We start from the raw sequence: 26900 nt of genomic DNA, 5'->3' as shown, positions 1-26900 counted from the left end.
AGTACACTTATCTCAATGAGCACGGAGTAATATATGGACGTGATGAATCACTATATTGCACACCTGAAATGAATACAATGTTAACTACACTGGAATGAAAAAAAAATTAATGTATAATCTTCATGCTTCTCTAATAGAAAAATGTTTTTAAAATAATCTGGGGAGCCCGGGTGGTTCAGTTGATTAAGTATTCAACTTCAGCTCAGGTCATGACCTCAGTTTGTGAGTTTGGGCCCCCTGTCTGGCTCTCTGTTGTCAGCAGGGAGCCCTCTTCGAATCCCCTGTCTCCCTCTGTCTGTATCCTGCCCTGCTTTCTCTCCCCTCAAAATAAACATTAAAAAAATAAATAGTCAGACTTCATCTATCATGTTTCAAAATGAGTTTATTCATATTAAGTTTGTAAAAGGAACACAATTTGGTATTTACAAAGAGACTGATTACTTTTCTTGGTGAGCTCACCAAGCTAAATTTCTGCATGTAACTACAGGAAAATATCTGTTTACAGAAACATACGAAGCAACTTTCCTTACATAGAGCTATTTTCAGATTGAGTCTTATTATTTAATTCTCGTCTCTTGAGAAATCCCAGAAACCAATGTCCACAAATCTGTTTGGCTTAATAGATAAGAAAAGAAGTCTCATTGGATTGGGTTTATGAAATCTGGCTTCTAATCTTAGCTGTCCCACAAATAACTGTGTAATGATGGAGAATTTACTTAATCTTTCTGAGCCTCATTCCTTACTCAACAACAAATAGTTACTAAATGCCTCCTAGAAGCCAAGTGGTTGGCAGATACTGGAGACAGAACAATAAACATAATGAAGACAGTCCATGCCTTCACAGACTTAAAGTCTGGAAAAGTGAGGGGTTTAGGCTAAATTACCTCTTAAACCAATTCCTGAGTTAACATTCTATGATTTAAATGCGATTATATTCATATTCTGTGGCCTGAGGTTAATACAATGATTTCCAAATGACCTTGAGAAAGCTGTAATGTATTAAATATTTCCCAACATTGGCAAAATAACTTTTAAATCAAAAGCAGGTTTTATATATTCATTCAGAAAGTGATTCAACTATGGAATGATGATGTTTAGCACTATGAAATCCAATGCATTGAAATCATTTTTCCCAGCAATTCTGTTTATTACAATTTCATAATCCTGAACAAATTTTCTTATCTGAAGTTTTTCATGCATTCAGGTATTTTGCATGATGTCTGATGTGATCAGTAATAAAGGTTGCAATGAAGTAGTAGCTATGATCATAACCCTAGAAGACAAAAGAGAGGAACATAATACACTTTCCATTCAGAAACATCAAAGACATTAAACATATCTCTCATGTCATTTAATTATCTGTAAACAGTGAAAAAATTACAGTATAAGGAAGGCTTATAGTCAAAATCAAGCTTAGGGGTGCCTGCAGGCCTCAGTCAGTTAAGCGTCCGACTCCTGATTTTGGCTCAGGTCATGATCTCATGGTTGTGAGATTGAGCCCTGTGTTGGGGCTCCCCACTGGCATGGAGTCTGCTTACGATTCTCTTCCCTTCTGTCCCTCTCCCCAGCTCATTCTCTTACTCACTCAAAAATAAATACATAAACGAACAAATAAAGTCAAGCATATACTTGTACTTCAACATTTTCTCTGAACATTATAAGAACAGCAAAAGTATGAAGAAAAATAAACATTCTGCATAGCTTAGTTTCTAGATGCTGCCATTACTATGCAAAGAGAGGAAATGACACATTAATTAAATGGACAGGATATACAAGTGGTCCTATCAACAAGGGCTAAAAGAATCAGAATTTAAAGAAGTCAGAAACATAGGCAAGAAGTTTTGACTCACAGAAGAAACACATTAACATCGATAAGACAGAAAGTATTAAAACGCAAAATAAGCACACATAAACAATATAGAGAAAGAACAAAAAACATCCAATGGTCAAATGTTGCCTGGGAAGTTAAACACAGCCATCATAAAGTTTTGTTACAAATTCTACTTTCTACACAATAAAAGTCTATCACATCATCATTTGAGGAAAAAGGAAAAATTCATTAAAACAGACATCCCTTAGCAATAAACCACACTGGGGAAAAAAGTCAGTAAACTGTTTAGAAAACAATCATGAAACAGAAAGAAAATGTAATTTTCTTCCAAGCAGTTGAGTTGAAATGGATCTCAAACTATCTGGTCAATTAAATCCACTGACAAAGGGGCACCTGGGTGGCTTACTTCGCTAGGCATCCGACTTCGGCTCAGGTCATGATCTCATGGTTCATAAATTCGAGCCCCAAGTAGGGCTCTTTGCTGTTCATGCGGAGCCTGCTTTGGGTCCTCTGTCCCACCCCTTCTCTGCCCCTGCCCTGCTCTCTCTCTCACAAAAATAAACAAAAAAACTTAAAAATACCCCCATTGATACAGGTCAATGGAGAGGCAATGCCCCCAGGGGCATCTTGAATACAACAAGAGGCTTTCTAAAGGAAAAAGAAACAAAATTAAGCTGGGAAGAACCTAAGGGGGTTAAACAGCAGGTAATCTGGGGGCAGCCTCCCTTCCAAAACACAATGAACACGCAAGGTGAATACACCGAAAGGACATAAAAAGTCTTAAGATTTTTAAGTTTTTACCTTAATCTTGTGAATGGTCTGTGATGGGAGAAAATGGGAATTTTCCTAAGCACTTAAGAACCAAAAAGAGCCTTAATAAAAATATCCCCTGGGTTTCAAGGAACAAGGCAAATCCCTAAGGTTTTAGCGAATCGGTCAACGTTCTCCATCTCTTACTTCCAGGAATATGCGGGGTACGTATCTCAAAATGACAGTTAATAAAGAGTTCTAGTTTAAAGTCATCAAAGCAACTCAAAAGCACTGTCTTCTATTTACTGTGGCCGAACCATAGAAGTGAGTCTGACAGGAACGTTGTCAAAATTAAGACTGACCTTTGGAATTATTTGGCTTCACATTTCTCAACGATTAGATGAGGCCCAGTTAATTCAATTTGGAGCTAAAGAACAATTTCTTATGTAAGAGAAAGAAACGTGAAGAAAAGCATTTTCTATTCATGGAATTCTTGAAATGTTACCAGGTTAACAGGCCCATGATTTGCAATCCACAAACCCTAGGGAATACAGTCCCAAGTAGCAGCTGCTGGTTTTTAACAGATGAAATGATGTATCTGATGGACAATAGGGACCAATGCAAGGGAATGGATGCCCCAAGCACTTGAGGAGCAAAGTCCCTACGGTGACTGCGTATGCTGTATTTTTTGCAGTTTCACAGATGTTTAATGCCTTGCAGTTTCAGGCACAGTGGGTAGTCACTGTTACCACTGCTATTATTATTTATTATATTATTATTATGACTATATTAGAGAAGTCCCAGGGTAAAACAAAGTTACAGTTTTGAGCTCTCAGGGGTGTACTGCAAAAACACAGTACGTTTTATCTAAAATACCAAACCGATGCCCTTGACTTCCATAATGATATTTTCACAGAAGATCCACCTTTACGAGAAAACAGAAAATGCCTACTGTGACACACCAAGAAAGAGTTAAAGGCAGGAGAACACATTTGAACTACTGGCATTCTGGTACACAGAAGATCCTTATATAACCTCAGCCAACTGTGTCATTCCTGACCAGTCATGATCTATTTATCAATATGATTAAATGGGGGTGGGTCCTTTCATCAAATTCTCTGAATCGCTTTGGTTTGTTAGGCAGCTTGCACAATTATATATATCCGGCGACACTTGAAAGAGCCTAGGTTTCCTCTTCTACCTCCCACTCTACATGGAAAAATCATCAGTAGCAAGACTCTCTCAGAGTATAAAAATAAATGAACACATTTCTTTCATTCTTCACTCGGCTCTCAAAAAAGCAGCAATGCTCCAGCAGCTATGATGAACATTTGTCCTAAAGGGCAGTGCTTTCCTACATATTTTCCAGACCCAATTAGAAAGGCGCACATATGAATTCCTGGGTTATTAAGTCTCTTCAGAATACAAAGAAGACTGTGGAAAAGGTGTTCACTTGTTTACTTAATAAACAATTCCTGAGAGGCTGTGCTGGGTAATCGTGCTGAGTATGAGGATACAGGAACGCCTGAGAGATCCCTGCACTTCTGGAATTCTGTGCCATGTTCTTACTGTTCTCTGACAGGCAGTGCAGAGGCCAAAACCACCAATGAATCTTCAGAAAGGGCCTGGGACTTGAAGAGGTAGTATACAGCCTTGCTTCGATGTTGTTTCTGGAAGTTTCCATTAGGTCACTGAAATTTTTCCCTCACAGTGTAACTTTAAAACTGAAAATTAGACAAATGAGGCTTCAGAGTAAAATCTGATCTTTGTATACTATCAGGACTCTGCTATCTAGTACTTTTTCAATTTAGATTCACTGAAGCCAAAAACAGAAAAGGAAAAATTCTATGAGGTGACAATCATACAAATGCCTCTATGCACCACACTTAGCTCTCAACTTTTTTCTGACAGTAGAGAGTATGTACAAAAAGACCCTGAGAGGGGTGCCTGGGTGGCTCAGTAGGTTAATCGTCCGACTTCAGCTCAGGTCATGATCTCGCGGTCTGTGAGTTTGAGCCCCGCGTCGGGCTCTGTGCTGACAGCTCAGAGCCTGGAGCCTGTTTCGGATTCTGTGTCTCCCTCTATCTCTGCCCCTCCCCTATTCACGCTCTGTCTCTCTCTGTCTCAAAAATAAATAAACGTTAAAAAAAAAAAAAAAAAAAAAAAAGACCCTGAGATTTAACACCAAAAAGAAGTAAATAAATGAAGTTGGGTAAAGCATGCACATGATTGTAATAATTTTCTGCCTTTCTCCTCAGTTCACATACTTCTATATAGACCCCATTTTTTTCAGCTTACTTAATTCTTCACCACTCCCATTTCATAAAGAAATACAGCTATACTGTACTTATAAGCAAATGATAAAGCAGGTAAAAGTCTTGGACCTAAGGTCATCTGAAGTCAGTGGAAGCCGGCCTGAAAACCTGAAAGCAACTTCACCGAAGCTATGCCCAGTCATGTCTACTCAGTCGCTCATTCAATTATAACAAGCCTAAACAAAACCTTCAGACTGTGGCCCTTGCCAGAAGGAAACTGAATGAAAAACTGCCCGAGCTAAAGACTGTGACTGGTTATTTCAATACTTTCTCGCTTTCTTTTGTTTTCAGAATTCAAGAACGTTTTGTCTTGACTCCTCATTAAATACACCCATCTATGTTTTTTACTTGTTTAGGCTATGAGCATTTCAGAAATAAAAAGTTTCTTTATTTTTTCCCCCTCTAAGAATTTCATCAGTGTTTTACTTCTATGCTGTTTTTATAACACGCTCTATAGAGATTTTTCAGTCTCTGTTGGCAGGCTGAAACTTTGTTGGTGGTGGTAACAACACAATTTCCTGGCACAGCCTCGCAGGGGCAAGAAGAGGCATCCAACATTGCGAGTGCCAAGAAATCATTTGGAAGGAAACGGTTTGTTATGTTACTTATAGCTATGGTTAATACAGTTAAACACATTACTTTACAATCAAATCAGTATTTGGATTTCTCAAAGTTGGTTATTGATCTAAAACAGGCAATTTAAGTGATTAAATGTTTAAGTATTTTAACTAATCTAAGTAAACCCTATTACTTAAAGAGGGACACTCAGAGAAAAAAAGGTATATCCAATATATTGGTTTTTGACATATTTTTCCTCGTGTGTGTGTGTGTGTGTGTGTGTGTGTGTGTGTATAATATGTTACACAGTATATTTATATAAATTGTTCACACGTTCAAAATATTAGGGAAATTAAAGAAAACAGGAAGATTGTTCAGATCTGTTGCATAAGTTAGACGGAGAGGAGGCTGTGTATAAGTTCTCGTATTAACTAATTCCATCCCTCTGTTCCTCAGAAGCACTGCTTTACCGTGCTTGGGATTGCTTAGACGGATGACAGGAGGTCAAGTATTTTCATTTCAAGTGACCTTGCTTCCAATCCTGGTTCTACTGTGAACTAGTTGTGAGACCTTAGATACACAGGTTACTTTTCTGAGCCCATAAAGTAGATGGACAGGAACCATATTAGAAAACCCACAGCAAACATCACACTAAATGGGGAAATACCGAAAGCTTTTCCTCTACGATCAGGAACAAGACAAGGTACCTACCTCTGCCACTTCTATTCAACATAGTACTGAAGTCCTAGCTAGAGCAATTAGGCAAGAAACAGATATAAAAGGCATACAGATTGGAAAGAAAGAGGTAAAATTATCTCTGTTCATAGATGATATGCTCTTCTCTATACAAAACCCTAAAGCCTCCAAAGTAGCAGGATACAAAAGCAACACACAAAAATCAGCTGCATTTCTCTATAGTAGCAGTGAACAGTCTAAAAAGGAAATAATGAAAATGACTGTATGATTCCACTTAGAGGAGGTACTGAGTAGTCAGATTTACAGAGAAAGGGGAATTATGGTTGCCAAGGGTTGGGTGCAGGGAGGAACGAAGACGTGGTGTTTAATGGGCATAAAGTTTCAATTTTACAAGATAAAAGGGTTATGAAGACGGACAGTGGTGATGGCTGAGCAACATTATGAGTATATTTATTAGCAAAGACATGTACATTTGAAAATAATTAAGATGGCAAATTTTATGTATGGTATTCTGCCACAACAAAAAAGTTGAAAAAAATGAAAGAGCAAACAAACAAAAAAACAGATGGGAGGAGGACAAGAATGGTGTCTCATGTGGTCACATAAAAATAAAATGACCTAATGCTGTGAAAACATTTGGTAAACTGCAATGTGCCACATTATACATTGATCTAGATGTATCTGGACATTTATTATCGTAATTACACGTTTTAGATCAATGTGTCTGACACAGTACCCTTGAACATGAATAAAAATGTTTTTAAAATCACAATCATTTCGGGGCACCTGGGTGGCTCAGTTGGTTGAGATCTGACTCTTGATTTTGGCTCAGGCCATGATCTCAGGGTCATGAGACGGAGCCCCACATTGGGCTCTGCACTGAGTGTGGGGTCTGCTTAAGATCTCTCTCTCTTTTTGCTCCTCCCCCATGCACGTACACACTCTCTCTCTCAAGAAAAATAAAACTTAAAAAAAAATCACAATCACTGGGAATGCAAGCTGGTGCAGCCACTCTGGAAAACAGTATGGAGGTTCCTCAAAAAACTAAAAATAGAACTACCCTACGACCCAGCAATTGCACTACTAGGCATTTCTCCACGGGATACAGGTGTGCTGTTTCAAAGGGATACATGCACCCCCATGTTTATAGCAGCACTATCCACAATAGCCAAAGTATGGAAAGAGCCCAAATGTCCATCGAGGGATGAATGGATAAAGAAGATGTGGTGTATATATATATATATATATATATATATATATATATACAATGTATGTATATATATATATACAATGGAGTATTACTCGGCAATCAAAACGAATGACATCTTGCCATTTGCAACTACGTGGCTAGAACTGGAAGGTATTATGCTAAGTGATATTAGTCAATCAGAGAAAGACAAAAATGATTATGACTTCACTCATAGGAGGACTTTAAGAGACAAATCAGATGAACATAAGGGAAGGGAAACAAAAATAATATAAAAACAGGGAGGGGGACAAAACGTAACAGACTCACAAATATGGAGAACAAACAGAGGGTTACTGGAGGGATTGTGGGAGGGGGATGGGCTAAATGGGTGAGGGGCACTAAGGAATCTACTCCTGAAATCACTGTTGCACTCTATGCTAACTAACTTGGATGTAAATTTAAAAAAATAAAAAATAAAATAAAATCACAATCCCTTGTAATTTACAGTGTTCACTTTTCATCCTGAAATATTTTGTTTATATATTCCTAAGCTTATAAATAATTTTTTAAAAATAAAAACAGAACTCCTTTAATTATAACTGTATTAGCATAGAGTTAGGTGAGCAGTGGATAACCAAAAGTCATTTAGTCAAGGAAAACTTGCCAAGCAGCACAATGTTTAGGTTAGCACCTAACTCAAACTGTATAAAGTGCAGATGTGTGTGAGACCAATGGTTGATAGCCTCTGAGGTTAAGGTGTACACGAAGTGAAGAGTAATTAAGCTTATTCTTGTTATTTCCTGTGAGAACAGCCACATGTATGTAAAGAAAGACATATCCAGTAATCTTGTTATTCACTGGTTCTATGGCCATACAAAAAATTATAAACACTTTTCACTGCCAAAGGCTTTCTTTTTTCTACAGAATTTGGTCTTAGATATCATTAATTTAATCAGAAGGCTTTCACATTAAGTATCTTATAATTTTAAAAATATCTTACTAGAGGTAGTTTTCCAAATTCCAAATATAAAGTATTATGGAATCTTGCCTTTTTTAAAAAGTTTTTTTGAAAGAGAGAGAGAGAGAGAGAGAGAAAGAGCATGTGAGTGGGGGGAGTGGCAGAGGGAGAGGAAGAGAATCTTAAGCAGGCCCCACGCCCAATCTCATGAACAATCATGAGATCATGACCTAAGCCAAAATCAAGAGTTGGATGCGTAACTTACTGAGCCCCCCAGGAACCCCTGGATTTGCTTTTTTATAGTTACTTGGAACAAGTTGAGGTTTCCTGGGACTCACCTCTTGTAATCTAAAAACAACAGGGACTTTCTTTTCTGTACAGGCAGCAATGAAGTTATCAGGTAGTAACTGTCCATCTGAAAGGAACTGGTCATCTTTTCCTTGATCGATTAGTATGTCCAGCTGAGAACCTGGGTAGGACTTCACAAGGTGGGTAGCATCATAAGCCTAGAAAAAGAAAAACACTGAAAATTTGAAAGTACCCAGAAAGATATTCTTCAGAAGAGACCACAGTAGGACCAAATAGAAATTTAAAGTCATTTAAGCTCGAAGGCCTTTTAAATCAGAAAACACTTTTTACATTGGTTTGCCTGGTTTTTATTCACAAGATCTTCAGAATTCTATGTCCCAATTATAGCCTCTTTTCTACTTCCACGCAGTCCTGAGCCAGTGGCAAGAATCCTGAATCTCAGCATTTTTCATAGAATATAGCCTTTTCCCTTCTAAACCTTTGAGGTTTTTAATCATCTCTTAACTCCAAAAAAAAAAAAAACCAAAAAACAAAAACCAAAAACCAAAAAACAAAAACAAAAACAAAAGATCCCACATCGTATCTTTTCCTTTATGAATCCCACCACAAATTGACTCTTTCTTCTAACTCCCTTGTATCTTTTTCTATTTCCAGATATTCTTTGTTTCCAATAAACAGTCTGTTTTGTTGTCTTCTCTTTTTGGCTTTAGTACATTCAGCCTTCTCTTTTATGGTGTTGAATAGCACCAAATATCTGCTATCCCCATGAGCTTTCAGGAAGATTTAATTTAAATAATCTGAATCATATAAACAACTCCTCAAATTTATGATCTCAGGAGCTGTGACTAGTTAGAATTTTGTATTTTATTATCCACTTTTAAGTATTCCTGATTATTCATATATATTCACTAGCCACAACTTCCATGCACCAATCAAGACAAACAAAACCCCCAAGATTTCCTTTTTTTTTTTTAATTTTTTTTTTTTTCAACGTTTATTTATTTTTGGGACAGAGAGAGACAGAGCATGAACGGGGGAGGGGCAGAGAGAGAGGGAGACACAGAATCGGAAACAGGCTCCAGGCTCTGAGCCATCAGCCCAGAGCCCGACGCGGGGCTCGAACTCACAGACCGCGAGATCGTGACCTGGCTGAAGTCGGACGCTTAACCGACTGTGCCACCCAGGCGCCCCAAGATTTCCCCTTCTAAAGTATCATGCTTTATTAAGACTTGCTTTCTTTAATCTTAAAGGAGAGAGTGGAAGGGGATCTATAAAGTCCAACTAGTTCTAAGTTCTGTGATTTCATAGTTCTGCATGGGCTCCTTATTCCAACAGTAAATTAAATAATAGCCTAAACACAACATAATTAACATAGTAAAATCTACTGTCACTTGGAGAAAAATTATAGATTCCTTTATTGGTTACCTGTGCCTTTACCTCTCCCTTCCTTTCTCCCAAACAGCTGGTCTTTTGCTCAATGCTTCTATGAGACCCTAAGCCCCGTGTACATGGGAAAGGTGATCACTTTTGTGACCTAGGGTCTCAGAACTCCACACAGACTTTGCACAGTGGCAAGGACGGCTAACACTGATGTATGTGCACTGTCAGCTCTCAAACTGCCTAATAGTAATCACGTTCTGCATTCTTCCACTGTAACAAAAATCTAAGCCTAAGCAAAACACGATTCTAATTTAGTGACCACAGGATTAAACCTCTGCTTTGTTAGAATTTCAATGACCAATCTTAAATAAAATTGAGATGCACGGGTGAATGACCTGGAACACACAACAGTAAGACAAAAAAGTTTTTCTCTTCCCCCCACTCAAGTATTTCCTACTTGTTCACATGCATATGATGATGAGTGCATTTGCAAAATATTCAGACTCTTGGTGAAGTTTGCAAATAGTCTATTTCTGCACAAAAGTCAAATGAGTCTCAAGAGAAAGAGCCATTTTTAATTTTCATTTTGAAGCATCTGCTCCCATGCTTCAAAAAGCAATCTTGCTATTGGGAATGTTCACATAGATGCACATTACACAGTATCTATTTTTAAAGACTTTTAAGTCTGGAATTGACTATCTCAATCTGAGAGATGCTGGATTTTGAAACAGACACATGAAACAATTAAAAGGCCAGGACTCATGGTTCCTGTTGTACAAATGAGCACAGGGTTAAGAGGCAAATCTAAATTTAGGGATAAAATGTGGTATTTTTTGGTAATGTTACTTAAGAACTAAACATGCAAATTAATCATTAGCAGAAAAAACATGTAGTCTCAGAATGTCTGCCACAATTCAATACAATGAGAAAAAGGCTTTTTTGTTATTATTATATGTATTTCCTTTTGTTAATTATTTTTAGCTCTGCGTCTGTGAGTGAGCTAGGAATATAATGTCTGCGATATGTAGCTTTTTCACAAATTTGAAAACTTAAAAATGAACATTAAGACAGCCTTCCCAGTACCTACCTTCCATTTATTTTGATCTGTTCCCAAATATCCACTGAAGGCTTTTTTGCCCCAAGGACAGAGCACTGGGTTGCAAATTGGAGCAAATGCTGACACAGACTTCAGAAACAAAAGAAATTTAAAAACAAGTTATATTTTGCAAAATCAAACAGGAACACATATTTGCAACTTGCTTAAAAATTCAAAAGTTTATTTGCGACTTGCTTATAAACTCTGACTTGCCATGAAAACTACTTGTGAACAATTCTCTGTGAGTTATCATATGTGCTGGGACTGCAGGCCTCTCCATGATACATCTCTCATGTGTTCAAGTAAGAGAGCTAATTAACCATAGGTGCCAACATAATGGAAAGCAAAACATTACATTTTCATTAAATAAGGCACAAATGCAAGTTTATGTTCAGACTTTCTACTCCTTTTTTCCACTTAAAATTAATTCGTAGTAATATAAAACAGTTCGTACCTACTTTTGTGAGGTTATTAAATCTGAGACACATTCTTTCTCTCTTTTTTTTTTTTATTATTATTATTTTTTTTTTCAACGTTTATTCATTTTTGGGACAGAGAGAGACAGAGCATGAACGGGGGAGGGGCAGAGAGAGAGGGAGACACAGAATCGGAAACAGGCTCCAGGCTCTGAGCCATCAGCCCAGAGCCTGATGCGGGGCTCGAACTCACGGACCGCGAGATCGTGACCTGGCTGAAGTCGGACGCCTAACCGACTGCGCCACCCAGGCGCCCCACATTCTTTCTCTTTAAACAGGACCAAGAAAGCACTGAACAATGCCCTTAAATATGGCAGAATTTTAATACAACACAATTTTGGGTTCTAAGCAATGTTGTTTTTCTTTCTTTCTTTTTTTTTTTTGAAAGTTTATTTATTTGGGGAGAGGGGGAGGGAGAGGGAGAGAGAGAGAGAGAGAGAGAGTGAGAGAGTGAGAGTGCATGAGTATGTGAGCCCAGGGTGGGGAGAGAGAATCCCAAGCAATCTCCTGTCAGCGTGGAGCCCGACACACAGGGCTTGATCTCACGAACTATGAGATGCTTAACCGACCACGCCCTCAGGCACCCCATGCAATGTTGTTTTTCACTGGGTAAGTGGCACAGATGGAATCACTCAGTTTCAGAGCACTTATCACTGTGTAGGTTTATCAAAGTCTAATGGTTTTTTTAAAGGACAAAAAAAACAACTGAATTTGATTTTCTTCCTTAAACGTAATAAACGGATTGCCTTACGTACAAAAATATAAGACCATTTTATTTATTTATTTATTTATTTATTTATTTATTTATTTATTTATTTATTAAAAACCCACTGCCAGGACTTGAATTAATTCAACTTTATATAGCAAAGCCCATTAAAAGAAAAATATTTGATGCTGCAATAAGAAGCTGCCATAAGAAATATTTTCACTTCTCAGTGGCACACCTGAAATGACTAAGAAGTTCCTTCTGGGGGAAGGAAATGGATTAAACAAATCTTGAGGTATCCGACAGCCCTGTGATTTTAAAGACAGAAGCAGTCCTGAGATTATCCCTGTTTCAACATTCCCTTTTTCAACACGATGGTATGCTGCTCTGCCAGTCAGACATTCTACATATGGTGGTCATTCCAACTTGGCTCGTTTAAACAACAAAAAAGTAAAGCTATACAGTTTCAAATAAATGAATGGAAAGACTGAGGATGTTATCTATCAGTTACGCTGCAATCCAATTTTCATCCAAGGCACTGGGAAGACAGAATTCTTCACTTTCACAAATCATGAATATCTTCTTCTTCCCTCAGAACATCGAACTCAATTAACAAATATATTTCCTGGTAAAAATATGATATATACTGCAATAGTAACAAGAATATGACTTACAGGGGAAACAAAGCCGAGAAAGCTACAGTTTGAATAGAAGCAGTAGAAATTGCTTTATAATGTTTTTAGTAGATCAAATGTGATAGAATTCCAATACTTCTGATTCTGGAGCATATAATTTTGTGTTCAGTTTAATGCTCTTCCCCTACAGCTCATTCCCAACACTAGAAAAGTTTAGTCCCAGTACTAATAATAATATCCTACTATCGCTCTTTGTAAAGTTCCTAATTGATATTATCCAAGAGAAATACTTGTCACTGGAAGCTTCGGTAATCTTACTTTGTACTTTCCAGGATTCTTCAGAGCACATATCAGAGCTCCGTGGCCTCCCATGGAGTGGCCAAAAATAGACATCCTTTGGGGGTCCACTGGAAAACTGGCATTTATGAGTTTGGGAAGCTAGAGAGAATTTAATAATATGACAGAAGGTATGAGAAGTAAGTTTAAACTTTTCCAAAGTTATATAAAATAATTACACAATCAATACTTCCAAATCTAGTCTTACAATAGTATGAACTAATAAAGATGAAAAAATAAAAATCTCAGATAGACAAGGATTCTTAACGTAACACTGGAGAAAACATGGTACATCCTTCTAGGAAAGCAGCATAAAGAAAATGATGCAGAAAGAACCTTTAAAATGTTTAAAATTCACTTCTTGGCATCTATTCTAAGGAAAAAGTCCTTAGGGGGGAAAAATGATACATAAAGACACTCAATGCAGTAAAACTTAATAGAGTAAAAAATATATGTAAATATGTAAGTATCCTATATTACAAAAAAGTAAATTATGACACGTGATATAATATTAAGAAATTATTAAGGTTATGTTACCAACAGAGTATTAGAAAATGTTTGTTTTATACAATTAAAAAAATGAACATGAAAAAAACTTTTATAATTCTAGGAAAACTAGTCATAGAAAAAAAGTCTGGAATATACCAAAACATAGTTGTTGTTTGGGGTGCAGAATAATAGATGATTAAAATTTTGTTATCATTGAGTTTTATGATGTACATATGCAAAATTTAGAAAAATGCATAAACTACACATAAATATTATTAATAGAAGCAGTGATTTAGCTACTTATTTATCCTTTCTAACTAAGCCTTGGTAAATCATTACAAAATATGTCTGAATGAACTGGCTGCCAGAGAAATGAAAAGTTCTTTTATATATTATTTTCTTTGTATCCTCTGGGTAGTGTATAAAGGTGTCAATATAATTATTACCCTCTTTAAAAGTGTACTTAATGTTAACTTCAATTGTAATAAGACTATTGTACAAGTAAACTTTAGAACGTTCACTAATAAATATGTACCAAATAGACTCAATACTACCACACCCTGATTTAAAATTCTCAGAACTAGAAGGACTCTGTGTCCCAAACCAAACTATTGGCAATAATCAGTTAATAAGTACAACACAAATGAAATTACCTCCTCGGTTACGTAAGAATACATTCTGTAGTTAGTTTTCCAAGGATCTTCAGTGGCGTCCACATAAAACCCAGCACCAGTGCCAAAGTCCCAGCTCTCATCTTCTCCTTTAATATTGCAGCCACCTATCAAGGGAAAATCCTGTGGTTTCACCTACTTCGTAGTGATAACCTGTATTTCGTAACCCACTTTTAAATGAATCTGAAAGTTCATTTGCATCTGAGCTGATCACCAACTACTGCAGTTCTCTGCCTCTTAGGGCACATACTTCCTGGCCCTCTTGTCCCTCAATAGGGCCACGTGACTAGTTCTAGTCAATGAGGCAAGGGAGGGAATGCCCTTTCAGGCTGGAGAATTCACTGCCAAGGTGAAGCACAGACATTCTTTGTGAATGAAATGTCCTCCAATGTATTCTTTAAAAAAAAAAAAAAATTAAGTTTATTTATTTTTGAGAGAGACAGAGACAGAGTGTGAGCAGGGAAGGGGCAGAGAGACAGGGAGACACAGAATCCAAAGCAGGCTCCAGGCTCTAAGCTGTCAGCACAGATCCTGAACTCACAAACCATGAGACCATGACCTGAGCTGAAGTTGGTTGCTCAACCAACTGAGCCACCCAGGGCACCCCTATGTATTCTGAATATATGCTTCTTCACTGTTCACCTCTCAAAGGGCTTATATCTTCTATCCTTCTAAAATGTGCTGAGATTCCTTCTCTGATGACCCCTCCCCTATTACCAACATTTCTTTTCAAGGGAAGGGAGACAAGATGCTTGTGCTGAGTTCACTATCTTGCACTGAAAATGTCTCCTTATGTATTTTGGAATCACTCCATCATGTTTCCCCTATTTATTCATCCCCCAATGGGATTTTCTTATAATCTTTTAAAATTTATTAGGTTTTATTTTATATACTTCTAGGTAGTTAAAAAGCCAACTGAGACTGTTAATAGAATTATGGTAATACGTAATTTCAGGGAAATGATCTCTTTGTAATATTCAGTTTACTCATCCAGGAACATGACATTTTTCCATTTATTAAAGTCTTCGTTTATGATCTTTGGCAGGTTTTGCAATTCTTTTAAAAAATAATTCTTCATATTTTTAAAGTTTATTCCTAGGCATTTAACATTTTTGATAGTACTCTGAATTACATTTTTTAAAAAGTAGGCTCCACACTCAGCATGGAGGCCAATGTGAGGCTTGAACTCATGACCCTGAGATCAAGACCTGAGCTGTGATCAAGAGATGGACGCTTAACCAACACTTAGCCACCCAGGTGCCCCTGAATTAAATTTTTTATTACATTTCTAGTGAGACCTGTCTTGCTTTGGTGTATTATATGTGCTGTGAAAGGAAATGCACTACTTCCTAAGGCCCGCCATTTATCTTCCAGATAGTTGTAGCTGCCATTTTTTTAAACATAATTTATTGTCAAATTGGCTTACATACAACACCCAGTGCTCATCCCAACAAGTGCCGTCCTCAATGCCTATCACCCATTCCCCCACCCCCCCGCATCTGCCCTCAGTTTGTTCTCTGTAGAGTCTCTTGTGGTTTGCACCCCTCCCTCTGTTTGTAACTATTTTTCCCCTTCCCTTCCCCCATGGTTTAAATTCCACTTCCAGGGGTGCCTGGGTGGCTCAGTAGGTTAAGCATCCGACTTTGGCTCAGGTCAGTTCACAGGTTGGAGCTCCACGTCTGGCGCTAGCAGCTCAGAGCCTGGAGCCTGTTCGAATTCTGTGTCTCCCTCTCTTCTCTCTCTCTGCCCCTCCCCCGCTCACACTCTGTCTCTCTCTTAAAAATAAGTACACTTTAAAAAAATTAAAAACAAGTAAATTCCTTTTCCTGACACTTCTAGGGTCACAAAGTAAGCTTTAATTCTGAGGGACTGAGTTTTCAAATATTTGATATTTTCATTTCTTTAATGTAAGCATTCTAGTTATTTATATTAAAACGAATGCACATTTCACTGTATGATTGTTTGATGAAGAGAGGATGAAAAAACCTAATTTTCACGTGACAAGGCAGTTTATCTTTGAAACAGAAAAACTTCTTATCCATCGTATGTTCTTTTGGCACTGGTGCCAATATGGTATATTAACCAAGTTGCTCAATCTCTGTTTTGAAGCGTCTTCATCTATAAAATGGGAATAGCAAAACTGTCTGTTCTTGTAAGAGTGATGTCATGAGTAAAATTCGCAATGAGGAAAATATATAGCACAGTCTTTTATAATCATGATTATCACCTGAAAGGTTGAGATAATAGCAAAAATATGAAATACATTGTATAGTGTCACACAACTTATACTTTAAAGATTCATATTTTTACAAAGAATATCTGGAACGAGAACACTTACGAGGGCTGGTATCTGGAGCAATGACGACAAGGCCATGTTCTGAGGCAGCTTGATGATAACCAGACTTTGATATGAAATTTTGTTCCGTGCAAGTTAAACCTGCAGATGAATAGATTATTTCATGCTATACTGTGGATAGCTGATAAGAGTTAATCCCTGTATGATATGGGAAAACGAGCTCACTTACTATTAATAAAAGGCTTTTTTTAAAAGAAATAATTCTAAAGAAGATAATAAAGTTCCCTTTCTTGTAAAATTTACAACAGTATTAATCAAGAACTGTCTTAGGTTAAATGTTCCCATAGCTGTCCTTTCAAAGTCACTCACTGAAGTTTTAATTACTGAAATCCTTAGGACCAGATGTATTTGGGAATCAGAATTTTTCAAACTGGAGAATGTTATATCAACCCGACTGGGTGCTGTCAAACATGCCAATTAAATGTGTTACTATTCCTGCATTAAAACATAAATACAGTAAGTCATCATAATACTATAAATAACTTATAATTTTTTTATATATGAGTAGTCCTCAGCTACAAAATTCTGATCATCTCTGTATTCTTCACTGATTTAAAAGAGAAATGGTCGCCATGTAACTTCCTTAAATTTTAGCCCCAGTTTTTACAGCTGTTTCTTCCATTTTTCCTAGCTATCTAGCCTTTTCAGACATGTGACCGAAGAGATGACTGAAATTTCTTACTATAGGAGCCTAATACTATAATGACGTGAGAATGGCCAAGAATAAACTGGCAATAAATGACTGAGCTAAGTACTGCCCAACCTAACACACCTTTTCCCGTGTCCAATGCTAAATATTCCACTACATCTGATGATTAGCAACATCAAAGCTTACTAGTACGCATGACTCAGAATGAATTAACTATGGAACACTTTTATAGTTTCTATTTATCCCCTAACAGCCAGCACAGGGACTTATGAAATAGTTGCTAATGAAGATTAAATTCATAATTACAAGATACAAAGTTACAAGTATCATGGTATAAAGCGTTATGGGAGTTTATGTTTTTTTTTTTTTTTTTTTTTTTTAATTTTTTTCAACGTTTTATTTATTTTTGGGACAGAGAGAGACAGAGCATGAACGGGGGAGGGGCAGAGAGAGAGGGAGACACAGAATCGGAAACAGGCTCCAGGCTCTGAGCCATCAGCCCAGAGCCTGACACGGGGCTCGAACTCACGGACCGCGAGATCGTGACCTGGCTGAAGTCGGACGCTTAACCGACTGCGCCACCCAGGCGCCCCGGAGTTTATGTTTAAACTGTGAGGACATACCTACTTTCACTAGTCATGGCAGAGTACAGGGTCCTTGTTTGTCTACCATGTTCCTTCCCAGTATGTCTTCCAGAGATACTGGAGCCGTATCATGAAGGAGAGCTGCCCCAAATACTGCTAAAAGGTTAGCACTCTTGCTGACCTTAATGTAAATGTGTTTAGAGGCAAGGTGATAGTGTAAAAAGAATGTCTGAAAAGGATTTCAGACAGGATCTCATTCTAAAGATGTTACTCAGCCACTCATTGCCTAACCAAAATTAGGCAAGTAAGCTGAATATTCTGAGTCTCAGTTCTTTCATTTCAAAAATGGGGATAATACTGCTTATGTTTATCTTATACTATGGCTGTGAGGATTAAATGTGGTAACATGTAAAAAGCCTTGAATTGTGCCTCAGACACAGTGCATAGTGTCGTACGCTTAAGAAATGTCAATGTTTAGAGACCAGAGAAAAATTTGTTGTTTTCTAGTCAGAACACAAATTCCTTGGTTAATGTAGGAGGGAATAAACTGTAGACTCCTAGATGGGAAGATAATTCTACTAGCAGAATTACTCTCACAAGTATAAAGACAGTTACGAATTAATATCCACTAGATCAACTATATTTTCTATGAAGAGCTTTGAGGGGCTTTTTTGTTGGTTGACAGGTTTATTGAGGTAGAATTCAGATGCCATATAAGTATACAGCTCGACTGTTGGTATATTTACAATTATGGAACACTACCACTATCTAATTTTAGAACACTTCTATCACCCCAAAAAGAAACCCCATACCCATCTGTGGTCGCTCCTATTTTCACCCGACCCTCCCTCCACGGCCCTAGGTAATCACTTCCTGTCTTTATGGATTAGCTTATGCAAGGCATTTCATATATATGGAATTTAACAATATGTAGTCTCTTGTGAATGGCTTTTTTCACTTAGCAGGTTTTCAAGGTTCACCCATGTTGTATGTAGCATCTATAAAGACTGCATTACTTTTTGTTATTGAATTAATATTCCATTGTACGGACATACCACACTTATCATTTCATTAGTTGATGGACTTTCGGTCTGTTTCCATTTTTTTTTGCTATTTATAATAGCAAATGTATAATGTAATATATGGACATTTATGTGCAAGTTTTTGTACAGACACATATTTTCTTTTTTTTTTTTTTATGTTTATTTATTTTTGAGAGACAGAGCATGAGAGTGTGAGCTGGGAAGGGGCAGAGAGAGAGGGAGACACAGAATCAGAAGCAGGCTCCAGGCTCTGAGCTGCCAGCACAGAGCCCGATGCAGGGCTTGAACCCACGAGCCGTGACATCATGACCTGAGCTGAAGTCAGATGCTCTACCAGCCACCCAGGCACCCCTGGACATGTATTTTCAATTCTCTTGAGTATATGGCTATTCTGATGGTCACCCTAACTTGGGAAAGATGTAAACCACACCATCAGGACCATCTTTGACAATTTCAGTTTGGATGTTCTAATTTTAGTTAATTTGTTAACTTTGCAAATATAACAACTGACATAAATCCTTGTCAGTGTTTTCCTATTCAACCTACTTGGAAATAAACATCCTGAAAATTTTCTTCCATTATTTCTCAAGTATATTGATCAGATGATCTCACTTTTTTTAAAAGAAAATCAAGCATTGATTTCCAAGGTCTATCTGTTCTTCAGCCTCTCACTAAGGAAAGCGTGCTGTCATGTGATGTAAACAAAGATTCTAGTTTTTATACTCATAAAGCTCAGATGATAGGTCTTGACAGATTCAATTCTGCTTAGGAATTTAGGGCCTTATTATTATAGTACCTCTTACACAATACCCTCCTGGTACTTCTGATTTGGTTATCTTTCTTTCAGCCAAGAGACAGGTCTCCAGCGGCTGCCGCCAGAAAACAAAATGCAAAAAGAATAAGAGAAGGACTAAATCCAGTGCCAGGCTATGAGTCAGACAACTTGTTCACTCTGTCAAGGGATCTTGGGTAATGTATAACTTCTCTGGGCCTACAGAATAGTTAGCTATTTTCTTTTTTTTTGTTTCAATTTTTTTTTTTTTTACATTTATTTATTTTTGATAGGCAGAGAGAGAGAGAGCACAAGCAGGGGATGGGCAGAGAGAGAAGGAGACACAGAATTCGAAGCAGGCTCCAGGCTCCGAGCTGTCAGCACAGAGACCGACGTGGGGCTCGAACTCACAAACCACAAGATCGTGACCTGAGCTGAAGTCTGACGCTCAACCAACTGAGCCACCCGGGCGCCCCAGTTACCTATTTTCTAAGGTGGTCTTCAGCTATACAATACTGTTTCTAAAACAAACATGCAATTTTGTTCTTTCTTTTGCTTTTGGCAATACTTGTTGCTCTTCTAGCAAAATCAGATTGCTTTTTTCAACTACAGAAATGGGTCGCTGAGTTACAATCACACAGACACTTAATTTTTGCCTTTTATTTATTTACTTTTAAAATTTTTACCTTTTAAAATGAAATACGTATTTTCATTTTAAAAGACTGGTATTTGGGGCTTATCCTTGATAAAACATATGTAAGTGGGAATTTACTAAAATCAAAGATATAAGCAATTTTAAGGTAACAAAAAGCACTCTATGATATAATTTGATTTCTACAGAGTCTCTCCTTACAATGTTTGCTTCTAAAGATAAAATACCAACAACATCTTGTGAAATAAGTTAGCAGGGAGCTTCAAACTACTGGTGGCAAAGCCTTACTGTCTCATAATCCATCCTATAGTCTTTAATATTCACCACTGCTTAAGAAGCTTTAGTATTCTTTTGTGATTTCCCAGACTGTTGCCAGAGAAGATTGGTGGAGTCCAATTAAAACATTCTAGAGAAGGCTCTAAAAAAGTTATTTGCTGGTAGTTTCTAAGTAGTGTATCGTGGGTGCTCTGGTGTTTTACCTAATATTGTTCTATTTGAGTGGTAAAATCTCCATAGACTTCCAAAATTCTTAGGTAGGTACAAGTTAAGTAATTTTTCTTTCTTTTTTTTAAATAATGTTTATTTATTTATTTTTGAGAGAGAGAGAGAGAGAGAGAGAGAGAGAGAATGCACAGGGGAGTGGCAGGGAGAGAGAGGGAGAGGGAGAGAGAACGAGAGCAAGTGAGAGACTGATTCCCAAGCAGGCTCCACACTGTCAGTCCTGAGCCTGACACGGGGCTGTAACCCACGAACTGTGAGATCATGACCTGAGCCAAAGTCGGATGCTTAACCGACTGAGCCACCCAGGTGCATGAATAAGTAACATTTCCAAGCTCTTGCCATTGAGTCCAGAATTTTACATTTTCTGTTAAATTACTTGGTTTAATTTTAAAAGAAGTGAAATAAATGTAATTCCATAGGGCTGAAGTTATTCTCAGGATAAAGTAAGAGTTGACTATAAGAGGCTCCTGAAGTCCTATAAATGGCTCAGAAAGCACATGAGGAAATCAAGATAAAAGAGTAAGATGAACCAGTTAAAAACAAAAAGAAACTCCTTCCAAAATTTAAATGTATAATACTTACCAGAGAGCCAATACAGTGCAGGGCATTTTCCAGTTTCTGCCTTGGGTGGTAAGTAGATAGCGAATTTCATTTTGCAGTTCAGTTCAACACTGTAATTTTAACAGCCACAACAAAAAAAAAATCAATGCCTCAGACTGGTTAAGACAGAAACATAAAAATAAGTGTTTTAATGTACAAAATAAGTGATTCTACCAATATTTAAGGAACATAACTTGATCCTTAAAGAATGGGCCAAATTAGCATACTGATCTATTAACCAACTTGAGTCTTTGCTGTGCATGGCATGTAAATCACTTGGGGGATGGGGGAATAAATTAAAAGAATAAATGTAACATCCTCTATGTAGCACTAATATTACTAAAAGAGAAACTTTTTCTGTTTCTAAAGAAATGTATGAAATAACAAATCAGCTTTTATAAAAAATGAATTCTAAAGATCTTAAATTACATTTTTGCTCACGGGCACTGAAATGTACCACATCTTTGTTTGTCACTCATATTGTATTATAATCACTAATATTACAAATGAGGTAATTTTGATAAGAACTATATGCATTTTTCTACGTAAACAGTAATTTTGTGCAACAGTGATCGTTAATGGGCCTATTAAGGAATCAAATAGAAGCAGGATGAAAGATATCTAAAATTAGATCTTCTTAGTAATTACCTGTCATGTTCAAAAACTTTCTGCAATCCTCCAAAGCACTTGTTACTGGAAATCTGTTTCAATGCCATTCTTCTCCTATTAGTAAAGATCAAGCTCATTCATTTCTATATTCATTCTTGAAAAATTTGAAAACTCATTTTCAGATAGATTATCAAACATGCAACTGTTTTCCACTTAGAATATTTTTTCACATGCTAATTTTCTCTGATAAATAACATTAAGAAACTGACTCACTTTCATGCACACAATTATACTTGTTATGCACTTTAGGAAACTTTAGTACTTTGGTATGTCATTACTAATTTGCCTAATTTATTAACAAGCTTTCCTTTTTCTTTTTCTGGACTGCTCCAAATTTTTTTCAGAAAGAATTTTAATTGTTTTATATCCCTTTCGTTCTGCTCCTCCCCTGCTCATGTGCACTCTCTCTCTCTCTCAAAAATAAATAAACATTAAAAATTTTTTAAAAAAAATTGCTAATAGTTTACCTGTCAACTCTAACAAAGGAATCAAAGAATTGGTATTACTGATTATGGCTGATTTTAAAATGGGAGGAGAATGATGTAACAATAACCATTTTGATAACAGTAAGTGAAAACATTTATTGAGCACTTACAGCGTGATCGCCACTCTGTGATATGCTCACCCCGATCAAATTCCTCGTCCCAGGGGAGTTTTTCTGAGAAAGCAATGTACAGCTTTTAGATCAACAATTTTCCTTTTAAAAACATTAGTGAATTAAAAGTGCAGCTTACCGTTGGGAGATTTTGAAGTTTGGTAATTCTTTTCTCTCCAATAAATCTTTTAAATGTCATAAATAGTTTTAAACTTAAATGTTAAAGTACCACACATTATCAATTTTTAATGATACGAAAAAAGCTGGAAAAGCATCCTTACCATAAGTGCCCGCTGAGCAAAGAAGAACCTTCTGATTTGTATCTCTTGAGGAAGGTTCCCTTCCCCTCCTTATTACAGACCAGCCAAACACACTGAATAGAAAATCCTCAGAAACTGGAAACAGGTATTACCCCTCTAGTTTTCTTCTTAATGAAGATGTTCTACATAATTTCTACTGATATGATGGGTTCTACAGTACGCTGATCAGTTGTGGTGTTAGGGTCACTCTAAAAAAATACTTAACAGGGGCGCCTGGGTGGCACAGTCAATTAAGCGTCCGACTTCAGCTAGGTCACGATCTCGCGGTCCGTGAGTTCGAGCCCCGCGTCGGGCTCTGGGCTGATGGCTCAGAGCCTGGAGCCTGTTTCCGATTCTGTGTCTCCCTCTCTCCCTGCCCCTCCCCCGTTCATGCTCTGTCTCTCTCTGTCCCAAAAATAAATAAACGTTGGAAAAAAAAAAATTAAAAAAAAATACTTAACAATAATCTTTAAAAGTTAATCTTGGAAATGTCTTTGCAAAATTAAAAAAAATTAGTTTAAATTCCATCTTTTAGTAATGTCCTCAGTAAATCCAAATACTTAGCTTTGCATTGGAAAGCTGGGATTTGAACCAGGAAGCCTGACAATAGGACGTCTACTCTACTGCTATGCTCTCCTTTCCTTGGAGGGTCTTTAAATACTCTTTATTAGACACTCTGAGATTGACTAATTTTATAGGATTAGGGTTTACAATTATAGAGACATTACCTTCTATCACAGGTGTATGCATTTAATCTATAAAAGATCAATTTTTAACAAAGTTTATAAATGTTATTAATTATTGACTATTAACTTCAGCTATTCTTATTCATGATCCTAACTTAAATAATACACTGACAAAGACAGATGCATAATTTTAGCATATATACATAAGACCAAGGAATAAATTTTTTTGCTGAATTATTCTATAAGGATGTCCTATTAAATTTAGTAAGGACTGTCTGCTTTCCCAGGCCATGGTACATCTAGTAGATAAGAGATAACTAATAATTATTTGTTGAATTAATGAATAACTTATTTTATTAACCAGACTACCAATTATGTGCAAGTTTAAAAAAATTCTTTTTTTAACGTTTATTTATTTTTGAGAGAGAGACAGACAGACGGAGTGCAAGCAGGGGAGGGGCAGAGAGAGAGGGGGACACAGAATCTGAAGCAGGCTCTGGGCTCTGAGCAGTCGGCACAGAGCTCGACATGGGACTTGAACCCACAGACCACACAAGATCATGACTGGAGCCAAAGTCAGACTCTTAACCGACTGAACCATCCAGGTGCCCCTCATCCAACTTTCAGAGTAACATATAAAAAATATAAATTTACCTGACCAAATGCTACTTGCCTTTTTGTCTGCACCAATCCTCGCCTCAGAGAGAATTCGAGATCCGGGTTCTCCTACTCCTGCCCCTTCTCCCTTTCCTTTTCTCTTCACACGCACTTGCCCTACCTCCCCATTCCCTATGTTTCTACCACATTTTCTAGGTGGAAGAATCAAATTCTGCATCTCTAGATCCAATCGTTCTCACACATTAGTGCCAGAATTTAAATGTCTTGCTGGACCCTTCTTCCAAGATATGTCACCAGTTAACAAAACTCAACGCATCTGGGGCATCAGGGTAGCTCAGTAGGTTGGTTAACCATGTGACTCAATTTCGGCTCAGGTCATGATCTCACGGTTTGTGAGTTTCAGCCCCACATGGGGCTCTTCAGACAGTGCAGAGCCTGCTTGGGCAGAGCCTTCTACCTCTACCTCTGCCCCTCCTGCTCTCTCTCTCTCTCTCTCTCAAAAAATAAATAAACTATTAAAAAATTAAAAAAAAAAAAAACCCTCAACACATCTAAAATGAAGCATCTGTGTCCCACCTTCAAACCATTTTCTTTCCTTTGTTTGCCTCTCTTTTCATCCATGCCTGTTTATGTGTGAAATGTCTTAAAGTTACTCCTTTGAATTCTCACTGCTACCATCCTAATTATACACAAGAAATGAAAACTTAGGCTCCTGCTTTGTTTCTTTCTTGTATATCCCACTAAAATCAATCCTGCATGGAAGCCTAGGGCTTCAATACATGAATTTATTGCTTAATGGATACCTATACACATTACATATTCAGGCCTAACATGGCCTGCATGCAATTGCTGGTCATTTTGATTTATTTTTTATTTTTAAAAACTGTGATTAAAAAACACATACCATAAAGTTTACTGCCTTAACCATTTTTAAGTGTATAATTCAGTTGTGGTAAGCATGTTCTATCAATTTTAAAAACATGGTTAGCCTGCCCACATTAACTAGCAGAAGAGAAATCTTGGCCATCTCCAGGCTGCTGCTACAGGTGTAGGGCTTATCCGACTGACCTAGTGGTTGAAACCCACTAAGTTATTGAAACGAAAAATAATGCAACTAATTATATATATATTTTCAGGTTTGAGGCCATTAAAACTTCATAAAATTGAAACTATGAAGAAATGACAAAAGGTAAATAAAGACGAATAAAACTTTGGTTTATTTTGGTATATATATAATACTTGCCCTACTTTGGTAATATACTTTGGTCACATTTTAACTGTGGTACTAAGCATAATCTCTTTTCCTTTATAAACATTCACATGGCTGGCCCACATATACATTTCTTAATCCACCGTGGGAGGAAAAAAAATACAGCATCCACGAATTCCAAACACGTTAACTTCGCTCTCAAAATTGTCTTCAACGGTCCCACATTACTTTTTTGGCCTCACTTTCTATTACCTTAAATCAGTCAAACTCAATTATGCACAATCCTAGTACAGCCTGGATACTCAACGCTATGGTTTAACAATTTCAGAGTAGGTTCCGGGGCCAGATCCTCCAGGTTAAAATTCCGGCTTCACCACGTATATCTAATATGTATAATATCTAATACGATAGAATATTCGTGATTGCTCCCGAGACTAAATGAGTTAATTCACTACTGGTTGTGACACTGAGGACTATGATATGCACGCAAATGTTAGTTATTATTATTCCAGCAACTTTGAATGCCCTCCTTCAAGGTCCGCTCCAATGCCAGCTCCCTGGCAACGCCTTCAGGGGTGACCTCCGGACCCCTCCAGAACTCGCAAAACATTTACGACACGAACAGACGTACAAAGCGCTCGCTGACCCCTGAACGGGGCGCTTGGCAGGGCCACTAGCGCTTTGGGGTCTGTTTCTCTATAAACTGGGTACACATCTACCTCGTGCAGTGGAGATCGGGTCAAAGGGCGGGGAAAATCTATGCAAAATGGAAAGCGCTAAATAAACGTAGCGGAGACCGTAGGCCCGAGCACCCCATTCTTGGAAGTTCAGTGAAAGAAACGGATTCGGGACGAGGCCTGCGTCTGCAGCCAAGGTCCTGGCCTCGGTGCCCCGCGCTCGGCCTCCGGCCTCGGCTGGATCGCAGGCGGGATCCCGGCCGCAGTTTCCGCGATCAAGCCTGCGGCGCCACTGGTCTCAACGTCCGCCCGGACCAGGCCCCGCCGCGTCGCGGGTGCAGTCCGAACTGCAGGCGAGCCGAGGACATCCAGGCCTCAGTCCAGGCAATCTTACCTCTCGGAATCACCGCGGCAAGGAAAGGGGCGGCAGCTGGAGCGCAAAGGCGGGGCCTCATCATGGCCGCCGGGGCCAACGTTTGGGGGAGCCCATCCTTGACCACGCCCCCGTCGGGCCCGCCCACTTACGGGTCTTTGCTCTTGTGTCCCTTCCCCCGCGCGGGGTCAAGCCACAGCCACGCCCCTCGGCTCGGCCAC

The 26900-nt window shown here is 37.9% G+C and overlaps 1 protein-coding gene across 2 annotated transcripts; it reads right to left on the bottom strand.

Moving 5' to 3' along the window:
• Window positions 1-364: 364 nt before the first annotated feature.
• ESD (esterase D) lies at window positions 365-26898 on the bottom strand. 2 transcript variants are annotated; one of them, XM_045476325.1, is made up of 10 exons: window positions 26701-26898; window positions 22817-22879; window positions 22201-22275; window positions 21535-21623; window positions 16734-16832; window positions 14378-14502; window positions 13218-13337; window positions 11074-11172; window positions 8636-8803; window positions 365-1273 (listed from the first exon to the last, which is right to left on the bottom strand). In XM_045476325.1, exons 3-10 carry the CDS (start codon window positions 22266-22268, stop codon window positions 1193-1195), a joined length of 849 nt encoding a protein of 282 aa, XP_045332281.1. In that variant the 5' UTR covers window positions 22269-22275; window positions 22817-22879; window positions 26701-26898; the 3' UTR covers window positions 365-1192. The 2 variants fall into 2 exon arrangements, with proteins under 2 accessions (XP_045332281.1, XP_045332288.1); XM_045476332.1 differs by having other exon boundaries at window positions 26832-26898.
• Between the last annotated feature and the right edge of the window lie 2 nt (window positions 26899-26900).

This window comes from Leopardus geoffroyi, chromosome A1 (genome assembly GCF_018350155.1).
Source record: "Leopardus geoffroyi isolate Oge1 chromosome A1, O.geoffroyi_Oge1_pat1.0, whole genome shotgun sequence".
Lineage (NCBI taxonomy): Eukaryota > Metazoa > Chordata > Mammalia > Carnivora > Felidae > Leopardus > Leopardus geoffroyi.
This window is presented reverse-complemented; position numbering and strand designations above follow the sequence as displayed.

Excerpts from the sequence above, each read along its gene's own strand:
- ESD (XM_045476325.1), bottom strand. The coding sequence starts at position 22,268 with ATGGCATTGAAACAGATTTCCAGTAACAAGTGCTTTGGAGGATTGCAG. Across the intron at positions 21,624-22,200 it reads AAAGTTTTTGAACATGACAG|TGTTGAACTGAACTGCAAAA; the intron begins GTAATTACTAAG and ends TTAAAATTACAG. Across the intron at positions 11,173-13,217 it reads AGAATCCTGGAAAGTACAAA|TCTGTGTCAGCATTTGCTCC; the intron begins GTAAGATTACCG and ends TTGTTTCTGAAG.